The sequence below is a fragment of the Protopterus annectens genome, chromosome 1.part0 (assembly GCF_019279795.1).
Source record: "Protopterus annectens isolate FY-2018-M chromosome 1.part0, PAN1.0, whole genome shotgun sequence".
Classification (NCBI taxonomy): domain Eukaryota; kingdom Metazoa; phylum Chordata; order Ceratodontiformes; family Protopteridae; genus Protopterus; species Protopterus annectens.
The window spans coordinates 1,455,434,679-1,455,460,885 of record NC_056725.1 but is presented as its reverse complement, the minus strand read 5'-3'; the positions used below and the strand labels follow the sequence as shown (position 1 = coordinate 1,455,460,885).

At 37.8% G+C, this 26,207-nt stretch overlaps 1 protein-coding gene across 2 annotated transcripts in view; it reads right to left on the bottom strand.

The window, feature by feature from the left end:
• EPHA7 (EPH receptor A7) overlaps window positions 1–26,207 on the bottom strand; it is a 1,106,961-nt gene that overhangs the window by 265,707 nt on the left and 815,047 nt on the right. For both annotated transcript variants that reach the window (XM_044067616.1, XM_044067624.1), the window contains exon 6: window positions 12,528–12,652. In XM_044067616.1, coding sequence (XP_043923551.1) covers window positions 12,528–12,652 — 125 coding nt within the window. The remainder of the gene's footprint in view (window positions 1–12,527; window positions 12,653–26,207) is intronic.

Sequence of the window (26,207 nt, the reverse complement as noted above, 5' to 3'; positions counted from 1 at the left end):
AAATACATAACTACTGGCAAAGTCATGATCTGTAAAAAGCACATGTTCTGTATGTCCGGAGTGAGTGTTAAGGAGGACATGCAGAAAATCAGACAGAAGCTAAGACTGACTGAAGGGGTATAAGACTGGCAACTGGATTACACAAATAGCCAAAGAAAAACGGCCAAGAATAGCTATAAAAACATGAAGCACACAAAATAAAAATCTAGAATTAAGACTAAAGTGCTAATGGATATAAAGAGGAGAAGACATATCCAAAGTGTATATTCGAGGAGGGGACCACGTCCCTTACAAAAAACTGACACCAAATCTGCTAAGGCACAAGCAAAAGTGCTAAAGGACATGTATAATCTAGCAAAAACATATAACAAGTGCACAAGACAAATAATTTAAAAAATGGCTATAAGTCTGAATCATCTATTCCCAATCTGCTTAAAGGGAGAAGCAAAAAGGCTGAAAGCATGAGAGAGAACTCTGGCCAGATATCCTAAAGTATGTGAAAACATTACATCTTTCTATTATTAAGAACAGGTTTAACAGATACAAACTGATTGATACCAGGATGTATATGTGCCTTCAGTGTAAGTATCCATTTAAGTTCTCTAACAGCCAACTGATTCATATTATCTCTTTCCCTAATGTTGATAGTCAGCTTCTCCAGAACCATAAAACTAAATCTATGTGTGCTATATTCTACTATATGTTTGGCTAGAGCATTAGTTTCATGTCCCTTCTTAATGTCATAGCAGTGGTTGTAGACTCTGTCACGGAGTCTCCTCTTCGTGAGGCCTACATAAAAGACTTCGCAGAAGTCACAGGTTGCTAAATAAATTAAATTTGTGCTGTTACAATCACTACGAAATTTAGGTGTAAATACAAAAAATCCATCAGGATGTAAGAAACATGTTTTCTTAGATATAAAAGGGCACATGTGACAGTTTCCACATGGGAAAGTTCCCTGAGAATCACTATGACTGTTATTTAAGATAGTGTGGTGTTCTAGGCATAGAGTTTGTTTCAAACTATGACAGGTCTTGTAACTAAACCTAGGATAGTCACCCACAATCGTCCTAGTGAACGGATCCATGATCAAAACATTCCAGTTTCTGTTAATGATTTTATTTAGATTAATAACATCACTGGTATATTTAGTGACATAACATAACCTGTCAGTGAATTTATCATTTCTCTTTGTATGGAAAGAAGGAAAATTCCCAACTAAATTAATGCCATCTGTTTTATCCAACACTTTCATTATGACCTCCTGCTTACATTCATTGATTAACTTAGGGGGATAACCCCTATCTTTAAATAAACCTTCCAAGTTGCTGAGTTCTGAAAATAAAGTGTTCCTATCACTGCATATTCTGCATACCCTATACATTTGACTTAAGACTATGCCTTTAAAGGTGAACCTAGGGTGCATGCTTTCATGACGTAAAAGAGTATTCCTCCAAGTAGGTTTTCTATATAGTGAAGTGGCAATCCTATTGCCATTCAGTTCCAACTTTAAATCCAAAAAATGTAACTGGTATGGAGATATTTCGGCTGTAAACCTTAAGAATGTAGTAGTGGTTTCTAGATCTGTGATAAAATCCAGATATTTTGCTTCTGTGCCCTCCCAAACAAAAAGGACGTCATCAACAAACCTCCTGTACATTCTTACTTTATTATAGTCTACATGTGTGAACAAATAGTTAAGCTCCCAATGATGGACTACAAGGTTAGCGTAACTATTTGCACAGGGGGTGCCCATGGCAACCCCCCATTTTTGTAAGTAAAGCTGGTCCTGGAATAAAAAAACATTATTATCAAGTATCATTTCAAGAAGGCAATTGATCAGGACTTGTCTATTGCCACTATATCCTGAATTAGTAACAAGGATCTCTCTGATGGCCTGAAGCCCCAGATCATTGGGAATGCTGGTGAAAAGATTCTTAACGTCCATTGTTACTAACAACAAAGCTGTTCCTCTGCTGTCTAACTCAAAACCTTTGAAGAACTCGATAAGTTGATATGAATCCTTCAGAATGACAGAGATATTATCCACCAAGGGTCGTAACAACCCTTCCACAAAAGATGAGATGGTGGAAGTTATCCATCGCTCACCAGACACTATGGGTCTCATTGGTACTGGTTTAATACCTTTGTGTATTTTCGGTAAACCTTTAATTATAGGGATGGTAGGGAATTCTATTAAGAAATACTCATATAACTCACAGCTTATCTGTCCACACATCAAAAGGTCATATAGATTATCATGCAACATTTTGACAATTCTAGTGACCTTTTCTCTGGTGATTATCTCATAGACCTTGTCATCTGATAACATGTTGTTCATAGTGTCAGAATACTCTAGAGAATTCATAATGACCACAGCCCCACCCTTGTCGGCTGGCTTGACAATAATGTGGCTATTGTTCTTCAAAGATTGGATGGACTTCTGCTCATCTATACTAACATTAAAAAAACAACACCTTTTGCTTTTAGATCTAAACCATTCATAGAAATCCTTCTCACACATTTTCAAAAAGCTTTCCACATTGTGCGGCATGAGTGGGGTAAAACTACTCTTAACTCTAAAGAAATTCTTTAAAGTTTTAGTATCTAAAGCACTATTGTTTTTAAACAGAATCTTCAGTGAGACATTGCGACAGAATAGCCTCAAATCTATTAAAACGTCGCTCAGAAAACTAACTTGTGAGGGGATAAAGTTAAGACCTTTTTCTAGCAAAGAAAGATCATGTTCAGACAATACATAATCAGATATATTACATACTAAAGAGTTCAGTTTCTTTGTTTCCTTGTGTTTGTGTACTTTTCTTCAGAACCCTTTCTTTTCCTCGGTCCTCTGCTGTTCAACCGGCCTCTCCACCCTTGTTGTTGCTTGACCGGGAAGGGTAAAAAACTACTGCTAGCAGAGGACGTATCCTTCGGTTTGGCACCTGCTAGTAAAAAAGCTCTGGCTGCCTGTTGATTGGGAGGAGGTGTATCACTGTCCAAACTAACATCAGTAGTATGGATGGATGCAAAATTGTTAGACACTGATGATATGTTGGCCATCTTGTTGGCCATGGATGGAGCAAAATGTGCCACAGCGGCTTCTGTACTAGGAATAGCAGTTGAAGCTGGTTGGACACTGGATACATTACTCAAAGGTCCATCAGTAGGTATGTTCTGTGTACGTGCATCACCAGTTCTGGGCCAAAGGAAGACTTCACCATGAGCAAAATCATTAGCGTCCCTTTGAAGTTTTTTATGCTTAACAATCTTTAGCCTTTCACTGAACGAATGGACTTGAGCCCAGAGAGAGTCTAATCTGTTGGTAAAATACTCAGTTTTAAAACGTTCAGTGATGACCTTAAACTGTAGATCTATCTTGTTCCTTAACTCAACTTCGAGGGGAGAAAAGTACTCTAACAACAAATGAATGTAGCTGAAGCCCAGTTGTATGTTAATATCCTGCCATTTCCTCAATAACAAGGGATGGCTATCCCCATAGGAAGGCATACAAAAAATGCGCATGCCTCTAGGCACTATTTTAAAATGTAAACATGCCTCTAAATGCAGTCTCTGCCATGCTAATCTTTGCAGCTGATACAAATAATCTTGCAACACTTTATAAAGGCTATTAAACTCAGTCACTTTCTCACCATTGGGAGTAGTTGGTTGAACATTCGTTTGGTTCATCAGTTCCAGAGTCAATAAAGGATTCTCAGTACAATGCTTGAGGGAATCCCAAGCCGGTAAAACAGTTGTCCTCGTCTCTGGATGAAAGTCCAACTCAATATCATTAGACTCCATGTGTCAAACCTGCAAACAGCACAGCAACCAAAAAGAAAGAGAAAATCCAAGAACTGTAGCAGGAAAACGAAGACTCCCCTTGGAAAAAACTCAGGGAACTTAGTAAAACAGAATCCACTGGAGTCACCACACGGAGCTGCTAACTGGTACGAAATCTTCTTTATTAAGAACAGGAACACAAGCGCTTTCACGTAGCTATACTACGCTTCTTCAGGTGTAATAAACCATTAAAACTAAGAAGCTTATATACAAAAAGTTTTTGCCGCTCAAACCAAATGGTTAAGCAATAATTGGATAATTGCTAACATCTTAATATTCCCTCCTCTTTCTGCTTAAAGAGGCAGTATCTAAACAGTCTAAAAGTCTGAAAACAGTGAAAAATAAATATGTATATAACGCAATTATCAAACAACATGACAAAAGACGTTAAGCAGATCAGCAAAGCCTGTCGTTATATAACTATGTAAGCTGCCCAAAGCAATGAGCTCACAACCCAAAGTAACAATATAAATACACAATCAAAACGAGCTACAGCATGAACATAAATATAAGCATACCATTTTCCGATTTAGAAATACTTCTTGAATCTAGTTTCCACCTTACTCTAAAAACACTGTATATACACACATATTTCTTAAAATAACATTGCAAAAAATGCAGATATATTGTACAGGAAACCATCCTGCAATCAAGATAAAAATTGATCCGGCAGATCTAAACAGTGCAAAACAGCAAACATCAATTCAAATGTAGAAAACAACTTGCTCACCTGTATTGTTTACAAATACAGAGAATAATAAAACACATGGCTGCCGATCTGTACATAAAGCAGCTCTCTGCTAACAAAATGCCATTAAGTTCCTAATATGTCCGGACCACAAAACCTACGCTGATACTGAGTAAACCAACAACCCAGTTGCAGCATCAAGGTAAAACGTTAAAAAACGTTAAAAAACCAGCCCAGGGCGATTACTATTTTTTCAAAAAGAAGAATGCTCCGCTTCTGCGGACATGCGCTCATGTGACAGCCCTGTCAGAAAAACATTAAACCCCGCTGGAATATAAAAGTATGTGCCTGATCTGGTCACTAACCTAGCGATAGGCGCACCCTAGTGGTGATGTGCCGCATGCATATTATATCGCTTGAAGTAAAATCAGCTAACATACTGCAAAGAGATGCAATGTATATAAAAAATGTATAAGAAATGTGTAAAATTAGCAATGATTTATCCACCATTTAAAAAACATCTCTAAATCAATATGAACCGAAGCTCTCATATAGAGCATAAAGTAACTAGACCAAATACATATAAGGTCAAAAAGTCTACATTAAATAACTAGATTAAAAACATATAATGTCAGAAGATCTTTAAACAAAAAATAAGTTTACATTGGGCTCAAACAAATTACGCCTCTAGAAGGACTAAATACGAAATACTAAGTATAAAAATACATAACTACTGGCAAAGTCATGATCTGTAAAAAGCACATGTTCTGTATGTCCGGAGTGAGTGTTAAGGAGGACATGCAGAAAATCAGACAGAAGCTAAGACTGACTGAAGGGGTATAAGACTGGCAACTGGATTACACAAATAGCCAAAGAAAAACGGCCAAGAATAGCTATAAAAACATGAAGCACACAAAATAAAAATCTAGAATTAAAATAAAATATTTTTTTAGTTCTAGGGTGGAGTTTTCCTTTAACAGGCAAAATGTATCATTCTGATGTTGGAATAATTTTTTTTCGAACTCAGAACCTAAATAGAGGACAATATCTTAAAACTGAAATAAGTCATCTGTTTAATGACTTATTATTGACTTAGGTTTATGTTTACTATCTACATATACTCAGTTTAAAACTAAAAGATTTTATTTAAGACTGTTTAATTTCAATTGTTGACAGTCGGATGACCATTATCTATCATGTCACCTGCAAGAGTGTAATTTTTCACTAAGAGCTGCTCTTTTCAAAAAGCATTTCCATCTAAGCTTGCACTGTTCATTTTTCAGCTAGAGAAACTTTAGATATATAGTTTGGATAGTTAAAAAAATCAGTTATTTTTTCTTTCTTTTTATATTTGTAGAAGTGTGAGATAGTATAATTTGTTTAAGTAGGCTTCCCTACACAAACTCTAGGAAAAATTCCATGCACATCAGTAACTCATAAAAAAGAAGGTGAACAGCATAATGCAGAATGTTTTTCTCGATAGGAAATCATTGCAGGTATGATTTCTAATTGTGTGCTGGCAATGATTCACTTTCCAGAGAGATTTCTCCCTTCACTGACTGTGGAGTTGGTATATATAAGTTAGGAGAGTTGTGGTATGTTCATCTTGCACAGCTGTACTATGTTCATCATGTTGATGATAATAGCCTTAGACAATCATTTGTAAGTAATCTGTTGTGACATAGGTTGTTCCTTCTTACCATCACAAACAAATGAACAAATGATTCAAAGATATGAAAGATTTAGTTCTGCAAAGAAAGTACCCAGGTTGTCTATGAATGTCCTAAGTATGGAGAAAAACAAGAAAAAATTGATTTTTTTTTTCATTTTGGTTTTCAGGCATTTTTTTTTCATTCTGTTGAAGCATCAATTTTCAAGAAGTTGGCATTTCATAGTGGAACTGTTTAGGTAACTTAATTTTCTATAAATCATTTATATTTGCTCTATTTTATTTCTTGAATTTAATTCTACTTTTGACTTTTTAGTCATTAGGACTTCATAATGATTTGGAAAAGGCACTATAACAAAAACTGGAATAGAAAGGAAAGAACAGGCTTATACTAACTGCACCAACGGCATTCACTATACTATCTACTATGTTTTCTGTCCTACCCCCTCCTCTGTTTCCTTACATTTTTAATGCATTTTTCTCGCTAATGCTCCCTCCCATCATTTAAAAATAAATAAATAAATAAATAAATAAGAGTATTTTTTTTCCTTTCATTTTAATAATTTGCTTTACACAAAAAGCTTTTTGTCTTTAATGACATATCTGAAATTATCTCCCATAGCTCACCCAAATCTTGTATTTTTTTTCCGGGGGCCTTCCTGACCTTTTCTAAGGTACACTTCCACTTTATCATTATCAGCTCACAAAAACTCATTCACTTTTACTTTGTTATGACTTGAATATGCAGCCACATTTATAACACAGCAAACTGTTTGATGGTATTTTTTTTCTTACATTACTATTTTCCACAACCAATAAAATCCCTGCATCCCAAACCAAAGGTTAGATGTTTTCTGTAAACAAACTTCCTCTTCTTTAAAAAAATGTATATTATTACAAATCATTTATGCTATAATTTTTCCAAGTAATACTGGCAAATATTTAAAAAAGTTTTCCACATTCAGGGCTGCTTTGACTTATCAACTCACAGATCACTGTGGCCAGCCATCCATGGACCATAACACTATTACTTGGTGCACCACTGTGGTAAACAGGCCTTGTAAAAGTATTGTAAAATACATATTTTTCAGGGTGGATGCATCCCCCTGCACCCCCTCACTTGCCACACAAGATATCTTAAAATACTGTCTCTTTGATACCACTGAACAGTGATACATGAAAGAAAAAAAAAACATTTCATTTTTTCAAGCTGGTGTGACCTTCGATGCTGGTATAATTAGAAATCTGTGGCATGTGGGCACAGCCCCCATACTGGTACTGTACCTCGGTTAACACTTTTAAATAATGTCTGTTTTGTTTTAATTTGTGGAAGTTGACTGGGATGGTGGAACATTATGGTAAATGAACTGGGCATTGATTGAGCAGTTAGGCATCAGTAAATGAAAGTGTACCTCTTGAATCTGGGTTTTTGTCCCTGATGTTTTGGCACTGTCCTTGATTTTAGTGAAAACAATTGGAAAGCTATGGTTATCAACTATCATCTGGCTCGTCTGGAAGCAGAAATTGATGTTATATGATAGCAGTCAAATGAACAGCCTGGCCTTTGGTAAACAGGAGTTAAGAACACTTGTCTGCCCACCCTTACTCATGTGCTAACTGCACTCTCACTCATAATCCCAACCCTACACATTAGATTACTAAATACCATTTCCCTAACAGTACCACTATGCAGACAGTGTACATCTGCAAGGTAGTAGTCATTTTTTTTGTTTGTTTTACCAATTGCAAAAGGAGATTGTTTGATTTAGTTTTGCAATTGAAATAGTTTCAACAATGTTTAATTTCATGTATGTGGATTGTCGACCTGCTGGCATCGATATTGCATGTATGCATGCAAGTATACATTGACTTTTATTGTGTTTGTGTGTTACATTCTATAACATCAAAAAAAGTCACAAATACAAAAATAATGACCTAAAAATATCAAAACCAAAAATATACTCCCACATCCCCTGTAAATTACATATACCAGCTCTGAAATTGCAAAACAATGGGGAAAAGGCAAATCCCCACACCCTGTTATACAGCTATCTTGCACACACAGACACCAGCAAAGCCAGCAAAACTGAAGAAAACAGCATTCAATACTATGAATGCTTGATATAACTACCTGAAACTATATATACATATATACATCTATATATATATATATATATATATATATATATATATATATATATATATATATATATATGGATCTAGGACTTTTCAACGAAAGTTCAAAAGCCCGAATCCAAAACCACCGAATACACTTTTATGAAAGCGCTTTCATCGAAAAAGCACTTTCGTTAAAGTATGTTCTTCTTCTTCTTCTCCTTTCGGCTTTTCCTGGTTAGGGGTCGCCACAGTGGATCACCTGTCCCTTCATGATTCGATGTAGAGATAAGATGATCAGCTTTAACAATTGGCTTAAACACTGGTGTCATTCAAAGGGGATCCAGTGTCTGTCTGCCTGGGATGACATGCTGGACAAGCCACGCTGCTTCGCAAGGGACAGCTTGCACCTGTCACCCCTGGGATTCCGGATATTGGCAAAGGCTCTTGCCACCCCCATAGTGCCTTTTTTAGGCAAGGCTCAAATTCTAAACCTACCACCCTAGAACACAAAAAAGGAAAAAAACTAAGGGTAATGCTACTCAATGCCAGAAGTCTAAATCTCAAAATGCATGCACTCGAGGCCCTTCTCAGTATGGAGAACATCGATGTCTGTGCTGTGACAGAAACCTGGTTCAAGGCTCCTGAGAGCACCCCAGCGCTATCAGGTTTTACCTCATATCATGCGTTCCAGCCCCAAAATCTGGACAATACCAAGAAAGGAGGGGTATCCATATTCATCAAGGACACCCACACCTCAAGACTGGTGGCAACGCACGATGCATCGGAGACCATCCAGGTGCAATTAACCATAGGCAAGACTGCTCTGCAAATTGTAGCATGTTACAGGCCACCCTCACAAACTCAGGAACCTCACATGGCCTTCCTGAAAACACTAGAGGGATAAATGTATCACCAAACACCATCATACTAGGTGACTTCAATTACCCTAATATAGACTGGGAACACTACTCAAGCCCAAACACCCTAGCCCAAAAGTTCCTGGAATTCATAAACTCTAATGCCATGGAACAACTAGTCACCATCCCCACAAGAGGAGATAACATACTTGATCTCATCATCACGAACATGGGAGCACAATGTTCAACACCGGAGGTGTACCCCTCACTGGTGAGATCAGACCACAAACTAATCTCGCTGGAGGTCCTCATCCCACCCCCACCTGAAATAAAAAGACCACAGTAAAGAACTTCTCAAAAGCCGACTTCACACTTCTAAAGACTAGTGTGGTCTCCTTTAAGGCCCCCGAGCCGGCGGAAAACAGTACTCAAGCCACTGAACCACTTACAAATGCCTTCTACCAGCACCTGCAGGACTGCATGGATAAGGCAATCCCAAGCAAAACAAAGACTCTTTGTACCAAAGGCAAGCGTCCAGTCTGGTGGACCCCAGCCATAAACAAACTCTACAACAAAAGGAGGAAGCTACTACAAGATAGAGCAAAATCCTTAAAAGGTAAGACACCCTTGATCACTATAAGTAAAAAACTAAGAGCTCTCATAAAATCATCCAAAGCAAATTTCGAGAGAAAAATAGCTAAAGACTCAAAAGACAATCATAAGGCCTTCTTTAGCTATGTTAGAAACCTGGGAGGAAACTCCCAGATATGCTCAGAGCTAGTTCAAAATGATGTGAAGATTACTGATCCTACAGACATTGCCAACATACTGGCTGACAGGTTCAGTGCAAACTTCTCCCCCCCCAAAAGGAGAGATATCTATACCAAACGATTGCAGCCCCCCAAACATCTCCAGCGCCCAAGTGAGAACTGCTCTCTCCAAAGCAAAAACACAGCATCCATGGGACCTGATGGTGTCCCCGGCTGTGTGCTCCATGAACTCAATGAGGAGTTAAACCCACAGCTAGGACAGCTGTTTAATCAAAGTCTTACCTCTGGATACGTACCCAGGGAGTGGCGCACTGCAACTGTGGTACCACTTCACAAAGGCGGTGCCTCCACCGACCCTGGAAATTACCGGCCCATTAGCTTGACAAGCCTTATCTGCAAAGCCATGGAGAGGATCATAATGGACCTCATAAATAAAGACATAGGGAATTTGCAGACTTTGGATCCAACCCAGTTTGGCTTTGTCAAAGGCAGATCATGCCTTTTAAACTTGGTTGACTTTTTCGAAACAGTCACCAAAGCCATTGATGAGGGAAAGGCAGTCCATACAGCCTACCTCGATCTGGCTAAGGCCTTCGATACAATACCCCACTCGGGTATCATTGAAAAACTCATCAGCTTAAATGTCAACCCATACATCACAAGATGGGTTGCAAACTGGCTGAGTGACAGAACCCACAGGGTCAGAGTTGCTGGCGCCATGTCAGACTCAAAGCCTGTCACAAGTGGTGTCCCACAGGGCTCAGTCCTGGGCCCACTCTTGTTTGGCATCTACTTTTCCAAGTACAAGCAAACACAGGAGGGTTATGGCTGACAAAGTTTGCAGATGACTGCAAACTGGGCGCCATAGTAGAAAACACATCTGATACAGATATCCTTCAGAAGGGTCTCACAGAAACGGATAACTGGTGCCAGAGCCACGGCCTAAAGTTAAATGCCAAAAATGCATAGTCATACCCTTCGGGAAAAACAAGGTTACCCCTAGCTACCAAATAGGTGGCAATCCACTGAGCACAGAAGAAGTTATCAGGGACCTGGGGACCCAGGTTGATAGTAGTCTGTCATTCGACACCCATGTAGCTAAAGTAGTTAGGAAGACCTTCTACATTGCCCACCTTATCATGAAGGGTTTCTCATCTAGATCAAGGGAGGTCATAGTCTCCCTTTACTCATCACTCATCAGACCAATGATTGAGTACAATGCCCCATTCGGAATGTATCTGACCCGACACTTGCAGCAGCTGGAGAGGCCACAAAGTTCCTCACCAAAAGGATAAAGGGTCTCAAAATCTGTCCTATGCTGCCTGACTGAAAGAACTCCAGCTCTATTCAGTCGCCACCGCTTGCTCAGAGGTGACCTTTGCCTAACATACAAGGCCATGTCAAACCCAGATTTGATGAATATGCTTCACCTCAAAAAATCTAGATCCATCAGAGCCACAAGGGCGGAGACTTAAACCTTGACACGGCTATTAATAGGACGTGCTGGAGGGATAGATTCATCACCCAAAGACTCCCTATGCTGTGGAACAAAATCCCGGTACATGTGAGGCAGAGCACCTCGCTGGCCTTGTTCAAGAGAAATCTTGACCAATGGATGGGAGATCACAGATATACCCCAGGGATAACCTCAGTGTCACTGCTCGACAGAGGCACAGCAAAATAATGGGTATAGTTCCCCATACTAAAGGGGTGGCGTAAGCCACAAAACGATGGGCTAGGCTTGTAAATGCCCTCGGGCAGATAGCCTAGTATGTACCTATGAACCTATGAACCTATCAATTGCCCTGCTTGGAATATGATAATTTGCTGCTTTTGGAATGTTGCTGTGTAGTCTTCCTGGAAACCACAGTTGGCATTTTAACTGATTTTCTCATACACTTGCTCTGTGCAAAGCATATTTTGTGAATGAACCACACCTTGAAACTATTAATCACATTAACATTTATAATTCTGATATGCTTGATCAATTTATGTGTCGCACACTCATAACTTAGGATATGTACAGGGAAAATGGGATATATATATATATATATATATGTATATATATATATATATATATATATATATAGACTTAGGCATACACAGCACGTATATCACTACTATTAGAAGTCAGGTTTCACATGTTTAAAAAATGAAATAAAACATTTTTTTCTTACATATTGTTCATAGCATTTAAAGTCAGCAAATGTCCTTCTTGGACACAAAACATTACAGTTATTTCATGTTAAGTTTCAGAATTCAATCAGAATTACACTTTCAGGTCAAAATCACTTTTTCATAGAAACATATATAACGGTCTTGGAAAAATAAAACATGCAGAACATGCAAATAAGCTAGGAATATCATTCTGTTTCCAAAACTAATGAACAATTGAACAAACAAAAGCTACTGCATGCCTTCTACATGGAATAGCTGAGGCGATTTTTAGCTGTGTGTTAACTTTAATTCCATTAAATTGTATTTTTTATTGCACAGAAAGGAAGCATTTAATTACATTTTTGTGAGAATAATTTACACCTATGGCTAAAGAAGTATTACTTGCATTTGTGCTCTTCACTTACTTTCTCATAATACTTGATTTCGTATTCCGTGATGACCCCATTGGGATGCTCCGGCTCTTGCCAGGAAAGCTCTACACTCTTTTGCATCACTCTCTCCTTCATTACACCGCTAACTTGTGAGGGAGCTGTTTAGACAAGATGTGTCAATAAGCGCTGAGTAAACTCACTTTACATTGCAAAAATGTCAAAACCAATCAGCCCCATGCAGTGCCAACTTCATTAGGATAAAATGCTGAAAAAAACAAACTTCTTATAATCTTTGTAGGAGTAGTTAATGAATATTCAAACTAGACCTTGTTACTGTTTGTAAACTATAATAGAAATTTCAATTAAAGTGCAAACAGCAGAAGATAACATTGTTCAAGTCATGAAAAAATGGAATAGACAATCTGAATGGCAATTAGGCAAATGAATTCTAATTAAGTATGAGAATAATGCTTACAGATTAATCACTTGGTAACAAATTAAGATGCAAAATGTTTGATGTATTTGTTACTAACTCCACATTTTTTTCAAATAATCTGAGAAATTAAAAGAACAAGGCCAGAACTCATGTAAACCGAATTCTTAGCCTGGTCATACTCTTGAAAATTAGATGTTGTCAATTACAAGCCATGGGGATTGATTGTGAACATTCTGAGTTTAAGTTACACTAGAAGATACCCATTTAGTTCACCCTGTACCAGCACCATTTCATTTTGATGACACCTTATTATTCAAGGGTTTTACCTTCATATAATCTAGGAAGAGCACATCAATAAAGGAAGGAAACGGGAAAACATGTGACTTTTTACAAATAATGATAACCATATTTTAAAACTGGATTGTGTTCTGTATTTGTCATATGCCTGGAGCATTTCTCCCCGGGCCTCCGCTGAAAACAGGCTCTGTGGAACCTAGTCGGACATTGCCGGTCAACAAATGATAAATAAAAAAAAATAAATAAATAAAAATATTTAGTGTATCATTTGCTTATGATAGCAGCTAATTTCAAACACAATTCCTCAATTAGTGCTGCATCAGCTGTGAGGCAATACTGTAATCCATAGATCACTGAGTAAGTGGTGGGTGTATGCCTAATATTACAATCCACAAGATCATCCAGTAGGGGCAGGGTATATGACCTAACACTGCAAACCACAGAACATGCAGTAGGGCTGGGCTTATTCCCCAATAATACAATCCATAGGTCTCCCAGCATAGGCTGGGTATATACCCTAAAAGTGCAATCCATAGATCTTACTGTAATACCTGTGTATATGCCCTAATATTTTTTGGAGATTTTCTCCTCGGGTCTCCACTGAAAATGGGCCACAATCCCAGCTGGACTAACCCGGTTAACAAATGTCAATTAAAAAAAATAAATATATAAATATTTATTGTAATCCATAGATCCTCCAGTACTGAATGAGTGTATGCATTACTACTGTAATCCACATATCTAACAGTAGGAGGCTGATATATGCCATAATACTGCATTACACAGATCACCTGGTAGGGGCTGAGTACAAGTTTTAATACTGTAATCCACATATCTTCCAGTACAGGTTGGGTCTATGTCCTAATACTGTAATCCACGGAGCTTTCAGTTGGGTACAGGTATATACACTAATACTGTAATCTACAGATCATTCAGTATGGGCCGGGTATATGTCTAATATTGTAATTCACAAATCCGTCAGTAGGGTCTTGATATATGGCCTAATACTGTAATCCAGAGATCTTTCAGTAGGGTCAAGGTATATACACTAATGTTATAATCCACAGATCTTCTAGTAGGGACTGGGTACATGCACTAATGTTGTAATCCACAGATCTTTCAGTACGGGCTGGGTAAATCCCTAATACTGTAATCCACAAATCTTTTAGCACGGGCTGGGTATATGTCCTAATACTGTAATCTACAGATCTTTCAGTAGGGTCTAAGTATATGCCCTAATACTGTAATCCATATATCATTAAGTATTATCAGCAGGGTATATATCGAATATTGTAATCTACAGATCTTCCAGTAGGGGCTGGAAACATACCCTCATAGTGAATAGCTGAGTGGCATTAAGCATAGTAGGGGAAGAATGTAGATAGGGTCTATAGTATGATATCGCATTCTCAGAAGTGCGAACGACACACAATCGGTCCCATGTAAGCGAAAGCATACAATGTTGAAACTTCAGAACAGCGATTTTTTTCCAAGGGGAAAAAAATCGCTGTTCTGAAAAAAAAAAAAAACAACAAAACAAAACTGTAAAACATTACATAATGTGGGGGGCTTCTCCCCCCACACCCTCTGACGTGGGGGCTGTGCCCCCCACATCCCCCCTACTTAAATATACTAACTCCAAGATTGCACTACAGTGCTGAAAAGGCAAAGTAGTGAAAGTGGCCAAACAAATTCCTTCCCAGGAAAAGAATTCACTGAAAAGCCGCTTCGCTGTTTTGCCTTTTTGCACTTTTCAGTTCGACAAAGACGCATTCAACAACCTGCATCTGCGACAGCATAAGAGGGAGCCTGTAGATATACTAAGACTAATTTTGCCATGTTGTGATTACACAGACTCTCACCTAAATTCTGCCTTGACTGAGCTCTTTTTATCACTGTTAGTAAAATAATGCCCAGTATGTTCACACTTAAGACTTGTGGTTTGATCATTTTGGGTGATTATTTTAGAAGAGAAGAAACTGAAGAAACACGTCTAAATGTGTGCAGTGACATGCCACTCATCTTCTATGTTACATTTTATTTGTAGAAATATGATGATAATGTGAATGTTGGCATCTGGTACAGAAATCCTTCCCCAGTGCTTGGTCTTAGCTAATGCACAGTCTCAACAATTTGGGATTTGGGGAACAAGCCATACACAAGATGGAGTCCTGATAAGCAAACATTATAGGCAGCATGGTTAGGGTTGAAACGGCAGAAGAAACAAAGAAAATAGAGATGAAATATGCTCTATGTGCTGAGTGCTGTTGTGATGTTACACAAGTACACATCCATTGTAACAAACAATTCATGCAGCATGGTTCTGCTACAAGGCATAAACAAATAAACACACAAAACAAAATAAGTACATCCAGCACAGTGGGGTACATTGACTAGTTACCAATGTCGTTTCCCCCAAAGTCTATTATTCATAGTGCATTTGTTGACTGGTTGGTCTCTCATGACTCATAACCTGTTTCATGAAAGACCAGATAGCCTGTATACAGAAGAGGGGACATTTGGTCACAGCAGTACAGAAATTTCCCATTTATTTTTCTAGTAAGTGCCCTCGGATTTTTAACATCAACCCAAACTACCACCGGCTAAGGCATCTGGAACCTCAGCTATCCCAAGGAAAGCACCTCACAAGTGCAGGACTGTCTCTAATCTTGATGCTTTGCTATGGTATCAATACTGGAACATGAATCTTGAGCACCTGATTGGGAATTCTGGTTCTCCTGGCATCAGGACAAGTATGCAGGATTCGAGCCAGTTGCAGAAAAACTGCACCTGTGAAAAAAATTCTATTCTATGTAGGTATTATTAGATGATAACAAATAGGATACTATGTCTCCTCTGACTAGACAGCTCCAACATAGTTGTGAAGTAGTTTACAAACTTTAGACCTGGGTTGAAACGTATAGGCCATTCTTAGAAACAGCACATATCAAACAGATGTCATTCAAAGGCTCACAATACATCTACTCCATTTTACCTGAGCACTAACGAGTTCCATGTCTATGTCAAGCACAGTGATGATCAAAACAATACAGCCACATACATACATTCCACAATGCAAATCATAATGAAAATCATAAAGAGATTCCCATTATAGCATTTACAATGGTTCAACTCAAAACATACAAACATAGTATCTAATTATCGTTAGTGCAATCCCCAAAGGCAAAAAAATCTGACGCACTTGAGTTTTGTCATTTTCTGGAACAGATAGTGTGCCACGATTAAATCATGAACAAGGAAAAAAAGCACTCAGGATTTATAAGCCACATCACACTTTAAGATGAAGTTTAAAATAATTCAGACTAGAAAAAAAAAAAAACACAAAAGTTTGCAGGAAAGAGCACAAATGGTGATGTACACCCATCCAATCTCAAAAGATCAACAAAGCTATGCATATCCTAAAATACAAAGCACTGGAGGAAAAGTATGCTAGCCTGGTTTAACTTGAAGCAGAACTGGACAACAGGAATGGGTGTCTCAGTACAATCAGCAAAGACAAACTTCAACTAGCATTGTCAGTGTACTACAACTGAGTACAGACCAAGAAAAGGCTAGTTAGTGCTTTCTAAACAAATCAGAAGTAAGAGCCTATCAAATGTAAAAATTATAATAATAATAATAAAGGAAGGTTAGGGTTACCAGAAAGTACAATGGCCACACTGCCAAGTTCTGAAGAACAGCATAACCACATCAAATGACATGGTCTAGCTGATTAAAGAAACTGACTCATTACTATCACAGTGACGAGTGAAATCTATATAGCCTACAGGCTGTTGCATGCATGAGCACATGTCTTTTGATTAAATTACAAAACACTGAAACACTGAAACCAGATGGCTGAAAACTCCTTTTGTCTAATCACAAGTAGCAGAATACATTGAATAGAGACCAGTACAAGGCCCTCTTTATCCCCTCCAAAATATTATCTCCACCAACCATGGAGAAAAGAAATAAAAAACACACACATGGAATCACTGCTGGTACACAAATAGAAACCACATAAGCAATGATCATTTAAAAGTAACTCTAATTGCTATCTTGACAATTTCACAGACAAACATCTTTATACATCTCCATGTATTTCTACTTGTCTATTGCAATACTATGTATAACTAAACTGCACTCTACAAAATGAGATTTCAAACAAATGGATGCACAGATTATAGTGTTTTCAGACAATTCTTTTCATAGAAATGTGAATCAACTGATGTAAAAAGGCACAGGGACAAAAACATGTCTGATAAAAAAATCAATATTTAAAAACCTTCTTTGTAATCGACAATACAATGAAAACTAATCCAAACTGGAAACAATTTCTAGCAATACAATAAGTTTTACATTTTCCCGATTATCACAGCCATTTTCTGTCTCTAACATTCCAAAGAAGCCATTAGCACTGAGGAAAACTGAAAGAGAGAAAGACAAATAGAAAAATACATATAAAGTCCAGGATCACAGACACTATGTTGTTGTGTCTTTCGGCTTTTCCTAGTTAGGGGTCGCCACAGCGGAACTCCAGTCTGCTAATGATTGGCAGATTTTTTACATGCCGAGTTGCCGGCCCTGACGCACAACCTTCGACTACAGTTAAAAATAATTTGTATCATAAAAGATAAAAAGTAAGGTTATTTGCTATGAAAAAAGTAAACTCAATATAAATCTCATGAATGCTAGAAACAACTCCCTGTATCTGATCTTAGGCTTGAGATCTGCAGTTCCTTATCAACTAGGGATACAGAAGGCAAAATTACAGCTACTGTGCATTCTTACATATACTTTGAGAGTTGTCTTTCTCATGCAAACAGCATATTAAGGTAGCCCAGGACCTGATACTCTTTCCATGCCAAAGAAAAATCATAATGCTAAAAAGGTTTCTTCATGACACTTTGAGTATCTACAAAGCAAGATGTACAGGATACTTTCTAGGGTACATCTGCAGGTTCCTTCAAGCTGCAAAGAGACACCAGTGCTTTTGTAAACAGGTAAGTATGGTGTTTTTATTATTTTCTAACCAGGAACCCCAGTCCCAGGCGTGTGTGTGTGTGTGTGTGTGTGTGTGTGTGTGTGTGTGTGTGTGTGTGGTGGGAGGAGGGTGAGGCTTGCAGTATTATTAGATAACTGTGAAAATGTAAATCTTGTTAATACACAGTCCATTGCTATGCACTGAACCTGAATAACAAAGTTCAATTTCAGATTCCCAGCATTAAAAGTGGGACATGGAAAAGTCACACCAATGAAACAGGCACTGTAAACAGTCCAACCCCTGCTAATACAGAAATACCTTACATTAAATCTTTCAGATTGCACAAAAAAAATTAAGTGCAAATGTATATGGTTATACAAACTGATATTTTTGGTCTGGTTTCTTCATGTAGGGCATCTATTGTTACTTGTGAATTGATTGTATTTGCAGTAAGCTGTTTAACTAATCACTGTACTATACATAATACATATAACTGGCCAATCTGGTGTTACTGTGTATATCAGACTTATACTATGACATGTAAACTGTTACATTCATCACTTTTGCTTGCTGTCTTGAATCAGTTATGCTCACTTTTCTTTAAATATGCATTCCAGTGAGAGAATGACATTTTTGGCATGTTTTCATTACTTTGTTCTTTGACATTAATCAGCATCCTATACTATCCTGAATTTAGTTCACAGTATACATATCCTCCATTTGGTACATGACCAATAATCAAAAAATGTAACAGTTAAGTAAAATAACAGTAATAGCTGCACTCTAGGCAAAACAGTATAATAGCTTCATAATCCACATTCACAAAGCATCGTCAATAGTACTTTTCCTTGAGATAGACCCCTTTTTTCAGAAGTGACTTACAGAGCCATAATTTACTTATTTAGTTCACAGTGTAGCTCCTCAATATGGCACCCCCTCACTTTATCTTATTAAAAAATAAATAAATAAATAAATAAAAAGGTACCTTTCATGATCAAGAGCTTCTCTAAGGAGCAAGGTTCATTCTCCCTGATGTGAATTCATCAGCTCTTACATTGAGGACCAGAGGGGGAAAAATACACTCCCCAATCTAGGGATCCTCTAAGTAGCAAGATGGCATTAACACTGAAAAGCAAAAAAAAAAAAAAAAAAACTTTTCTGCTTGCTTCAAATACAAATACAAATCGTAGGTTTTCTACAGCTAATATCAGCCATGTTGCAATTAGAGTATCAACATTCATTTGCGATACTACAATAAAATCCCATCAGTAACTGCCTATTGCACCCATAATACTTTGCAGCCAGGAGGGCTGCCTCCTTTGCCCCATCCCAGCTATGCTTCTGGTGACTTGGCCCTGGCTCATTATGTCATCCAGGACAGCTGTTATGATGTGTGATGATCATAATGGATTATTTCTGTGAGAGGGAGAATAACAGATTACTCTAAGAAAAGACTCCTCCTATCTAGTAAATAAAAAACAAAGTTGTTTGTGTTTTCTAGCAAGGTACCCAGGCCTTGACAAAAAAGTAGAAGTTAAATTATATTCACAGAATGTAAGGAAGTATACATTCTCCTAATGAGGGCATTTTCACAAAAAAAATTTAGTTATATGACAGACCAAAGACTGACTTTGGTACAAAGTGAATTGTCCAGCAACAATTTTTTTTCTATACAGTGAAACCCCAGTTACATCCCTTCTGTTCATTTAGTGATCTCCACAACTTCTTCCCCTTTAAAATATCTTCTAGAAGTCACTTAATCAGAGTAAAATGGATGTAGGGAACTCATCCAAATCTCTGTTCATCCTACCCATTTCAAAGGCATGGTCTTCAGTGAATTGTCTGAAGTGACCAATTCTTAACTGTACTTTTCCTACTTGCTTCTTTCTGCCAAGTCTGTATGTGTGCTGCAGAAGGGAGTTATAGACTACCTTAGAGACTACCGTCTCAACTGTGAGTTTTGCAGGTTCTGTTCCAGTAACCTCCCCATGGCAAAAGCATTACAATTAACTAATGAAACAGTATCAAAGCAAGCTGAAGACATGAATGATGGATAGTTAGTTGAAATGATGCTAACAGAATACCATGGCATGGCATCATATAGGACCATGGTGTTATTTACATTTGCGACTCTGATTTAGTTTGCCTAATGCTTGTACTTGAGGAAATGAAGTGACCTCACTAGTCATTGTTGTTACAGAATGTACCTGCATGACAATGGAGCACCCATTATAGAAACTAACCAAATGAGTAAATAACGGAGATGCATATCATAGGACAAGCACAAAATAAGAGTGGGTTACATTACAAATATATACAAGTTTCTTCCAACCTAATATCTATTTATGGATAAAAAATACCTATAAAAATGTTGTATCACAGTGGTGTTTCTATCTTTGCTTTTTTAAATTTAATTCCAATTCTTCTTGCATATTGTTGTTGTATATATAATAAATAACTGGTTAGTGACTTAAGGAAGTTAGTTTAGCAGAAATCACATTTTTTACCTGCATCTAAGTCATGTTATTGATCAAAAGTATTACAAGTTCCAATAATAGCATTGGGACATGCTCAACAACTTCAAATTATTAACATTACTTAACCTGCTCATTAGGTCAGGTGAAAATTCAGTGCATTACACAACTTACAAAATACAGAGCTACTGCTATGACTGGGTACTCCTTGTTAGTATATATAACTAATATTCATCAATTAAGAATATACATGTGAAATTGCAACAAAATGTCAAGTGAATTAGAGCAGTTTTTGACTGTTCAGCTATTTAATCTGCTACTTCCAACATTCCTTAGACCAAATGTCCACTGACTATTTTAAATGCATTAGTACATTCTAATTAACTACACCCACTACTTAGTATAAAAGAACGTGCACCTCCAAAAACTGGAAAGAAAACTAGCCTTTGGTGGATGATTAAAATCTGGAATTGCCAACAATTGGACAAGAGCAAAACAGACATATAACCACATGACCCAAAAATAAATAATGCCAACACCCTATGGAAAACAATATAAGAAATACAGCTAAGAAGGGGATAGAAATTTGAAAGAATGGCAACATAGTACAGGATAGGAAACAATGGAGAAATTCACAGAGATGGGGAAAATAGCACAACCACTAAAAAAATGAGGGGTAAGGAGGGGAAAGGATAGGAGGGAAATCAACGGAAGAGACAGACACCACTGAAAACCATAAGAATATAAGAAAATAAGTAAAGTGACTATTTAGAAGAAAATGTAAGTGTAAATGTGCATTACTTGTTATCAGATTCAGTTTTTCATTGTGGATATGCATGAGCACTCTGAAAGAAGAGCATTGTAACAACATAAAAGGAATGTGTATATACAGTAGTAGATGATCATATATTGTGTAATCAAATGAAAGAAAAAGAGAAAAAAGTATGTGTCCTCCAACATTAAATGCTAGCTATGGCATCTTTAAACATTGCCAACTACTCTATGTAAATCTAACCTAATATACAAACCCATCAACCTATGTAAATCCACATCATTTCTCATTTGCCCTCCATTTTGTCATACTGCACTACCCTAATTTTTTTAAATCATCCTAATATGCAAAATGTATACATTTTAATATGTGCATGTGCCATCTGCTCCACCTTTATTAATTTAACATCTTAAGAAAATCTAGCCCGGAAGAAATGCACATAATACTCCATGAATCATCTCACAAGTAATCTTTTGAATGACATAAATACCTCAGGCTCCTCTGAATCAATATGCCTGGCTAAGAATCTGACATTTTCTCTACATTCCACATCACTGCAGCTCTAAAACAGATTTAACAATGAACATATTTTTACTCCTCAATAAACATGAGAACAACCTCCAGCTGATAACCAATCCATGGATTATTAGCCTCACAATATGCGATCTTCCATTTTCCCTTGCTGAACCTCAGATCTAGTTTCACCGCCTACCATTTAAAAATAATTATTTTTTCCAGTAATTTCCACTGTTATTTTTCTACAAACCACAGAAACAACCATTTTGCTATCTGCAAGTAGAATGAGATCTCTCCCTCTTGATACCATGCTACATTTCCACAAAAAATTGCATAATGTACCAGCCCAGTGTGAAGCCTGTAGTACTCTGGTAGATACCCATTTGAAGAGATAATATTCTGTACAAAACACACACATGCACAGACATGTACACACCAACACACACACACACACACACACACACACACACACACACACACACACACACACACACACACACACACACACACACACACACTGCTTTGTATCTTGCCTTTACCTTTATGTCCAGCACCATCTCTTGGGGAGCACCTTATCAAACGTTTTCTAAAGCCAAGGTACACCAGTTCAACACCACTTCTAATATTCAATTAATTCTTTACAAATAAAACAATCCTCAGTTTTAAATGTCCAGACTTCACCTATGTCAATCCATGTAGTCTCATACCTTGTATCAGTGAAGTGGTACCAAATAAGAAACATTTTGTTTTTCTCTGTGTTTTGGTAGACTGTTTTAGTAGTTTGAAAGAGACATGTCATCTTGATCTACAGCTATGCTGGAAAAGATATAGTGGGTTTTCAGAAAAAGTTAGCACTTAGCAAAGCACTACTCAATGCAATCTGAACTTGAGCAAGTGTTTTTATAATCATTCCAAGTTTCACAGAATGGGGTTAATGTGACTAAATAAGCATCTAAAATAACTGCATTGAACTTAAGTGCAAGAACATTTATTTTATATATGTATAACTAGCCTCTGGCCATGAAGCTATAAAACATCTGAAATCAGTTGTGGTAAGAGTGTGTTGCTAAGCATTAATTGTTTCAACATATACCCCATAAGAATAGAATATTACTGAACATGTTTGCTGATTTGAAAGTAAAGCAGTTCTTCAATGATTTTGGCTAGAGGGAAGATACTTATTATACATACACAACGCTCAGACTCAAAACCATTTGTTAATCTAGGTGGGGGAAATAAATGATCATGACTATTTTCTATTCTGCATGGATGTGTCTACTGCAAAGAGAAAAATTACAGATGTGAGTTAAAGGTTAAAAGATTACAAGTTGAAGTTTTTCTTACAAGTTGCAGGTGAAATGGGCAATTGGTATGAAAGCTTCTGGGAGGATTTTCTTCTGAAAAAAAAAGAGTGATTTTTTTTATTCCTACACCATGCAATAATCTTCCAACTGATGATGCTGACAGCTGCTATGGCTTCTATAAGAGAATCACTTCTACAAAGTTTTCCTTTATCTACTCTGTTAGCAACATCAAAAACAATTACCACCTACCCACCTCATCAATGGTGCTTGTCTTAATTGGTATTGTGATATTCCCTTCTCTCAGTTTTATTCCAGCCTTATTCCAGGACTTTTATATGTAAACCTACTAATGGATTCAAAACATTCATTTCCCATCTGCTTCAGAATTATAACGGCCTAGACTTTATTATTTTCTATTTCTAGACTGTTTTCAGTTTTACTCATCTTCTGTTTATTTAAACGTTTCTTTCTCGGGTAAATACACTTTTCAGGCATGACCTAAGCCAGGATGGCAGTCACAAGTAATAATGTACATGCAATAAAGAATCAAAAAATAAATGAGCATCAGCCAATGCTATAACACAACTGATAAGTGCATTAAATACAGTATAGACATAAAGTGGGTGTGTAGACACTGGAGAATATATGACTAACCGGCTTGAATTTTCAAGTACCCAACAATGACTTTTTATTTTAAATGTCTTAATAGGGTGAAACTCAAATATCACAGAAACACCAGGAGTGGGGCCAAATTATTTCATATACCCCCGGATTTACTAATCGTCCATGCAGGACTAATCTAGTCCTGCATGGAAGCGGCAGTTTAAGAGGTGGACGGCAGCGCGCTATGTATATTAATGAAGGCGCGCTGCCTGAACTCCTAATGCTACATGGAGCATGGACGAGTGCAGGGGGGCATGTCTGAGAGCAGAGCTCTCAGAATAAACATGCCCCTGTTAAAGTGGCAAAGAAGAATCTGTAAATAAATGAGCGAGACTGCTCATAAGTGTCCGGATATCCCCACTAACAGTCCCCATGACTTCAACAGCAACAGTACATTTAAATAAAATGAAGAAACCCTTTTAGTTATTTTTTTTAAAACCCCGAGGACAGCTAACCATAGGTGCAGGGGTTTGTCCATTGCTTAGCTATGGTTAAAGCAGCTGAAAAGGCTGAAGAGGATAACAAGGAATATATATGCAAATGAAGCAGCACAGCAATAGTGTAGTGGTAAGAGCATCCGCCTAATGAGTAGACATTCCTGGTCTGAGTCCCACTGCAGCACATATCATTTTCCATGGGAAATCTCTATATGAACATAATTTTACATCTTTTTGCTGTATAACCTACATAATGATATTTAAATGTGAACTGGAGTACTGCATGAAATGCACATGTGAAGTGTCAGTGTCATAAGGAATAAGGCACTAGTAAGCAGCTTTAAGCACAAATAAGCAGTAGTAAGCATATATAAGCACTAGTAAGCGTATTTAAGTGCATTTGCATGGGGGTAAGCAATGCCTACACAGATTAAGCAAAGTAGAAGCTAACTAAGTGTAAGAACCTGTAACCAGGGGTTAGCAGTGCTTACCATCATGCAAACCTGTGCAAACCCACTTACAACTGCTTTAAAGTGCCTTAATCACTCTGAATCCAATGGGCCATGTTCTGCCCAGCAACAAAATAAACTGCCTCTGCAAGGGTCAAACTCAGGACCCTGCACACTATAGTCACAGTAGTTTAACCACTAAGCCATCCTAGCAACAGATATGAATGAGGTATCAGCAAACTAATCCTCACTACAGGAAACTCAAACCAAACATGTGAACTCAATCTATGTACAGTGTGATGTTGGATAACCTGCCACAGAACATAAATATGTGAACTGGAGTACAGCAGTAAGCATAGATTTGAGGTGTTATTGTAATAAAGTGTAGAAGTCCCCAAGTCCCCATACAGTGTATGTACACATGAATCACGGATACCAGACACATATATAACCTGTAATTCAGAATAAATCATTGCCAAATGGCAAATATAGTGATAATCAACTATGAAGCAATGTTAACCACAGCACAGCTCATGTTAGTAAGTGTAAGCAATGTGTAGGGGAGCTAATTCAATCTGCCTAGTGGTATACCTCTTTAAACAGTGCCAACCTTATGTAAGCAGGTGTGCTCATAGCTTAGCCTTTTCAAATCTGGCCAATCATGGTAAAGTACGGGAAACTGGCCGTATTTAAACCCCACAGGGGGGAATACATCTCATACCTGGTTGTAGCTTCCTACTGCAGCAGAATGGCTGGTGTGGGTGAAGGCACTTGATTCAGAGCACAGCGCTGGTGCATCCAGGAGTCAAAATTCATGGTATGGCTCCTGGTAAAACACCATGATCAGAGACTACTGCAGGGCCAGTACCAGAGCTCACAGTACAAAATGGAGGCCTGGGACAGTCTCGCCCATGACCTCACCAGTGCCACAGGTATCTCCTGGACTGGTGAGCAGGACAGGCACCACCATGCTGACCTGAAGCTGTGGAGGGGGGATGCCCTGGAACAGTGGATCCAGGAGTGTCGGCAGATGGCCAATGCCCCAGTACTGGGTAAGTACATATTCTACTAAGTAGTAAATAATTGCCTAGCTTGTGCATACTATGGATAGGTATGGCTAAATATCAATGCATTTCTCTGACAGCTGCAGATGAGCGGGCTGCGAACCAGCAAGCCCATGATGCTAGGCTGCAAAGGCTGCGTTGCGAGGCAGGTTAGTAATCAGTCTGCATATACTGTCATAACAAAGAATATAAGAGCCTTAGAAAGCATTGTACCAGTAGAAATAAATGTGTTAATAGTTTGTGAATAAAGGTATAACCCCTGGAGTGCCTCTGTTTACTCTTCTCTCATATGTTTGCAATCTGTTCCATACTATAAA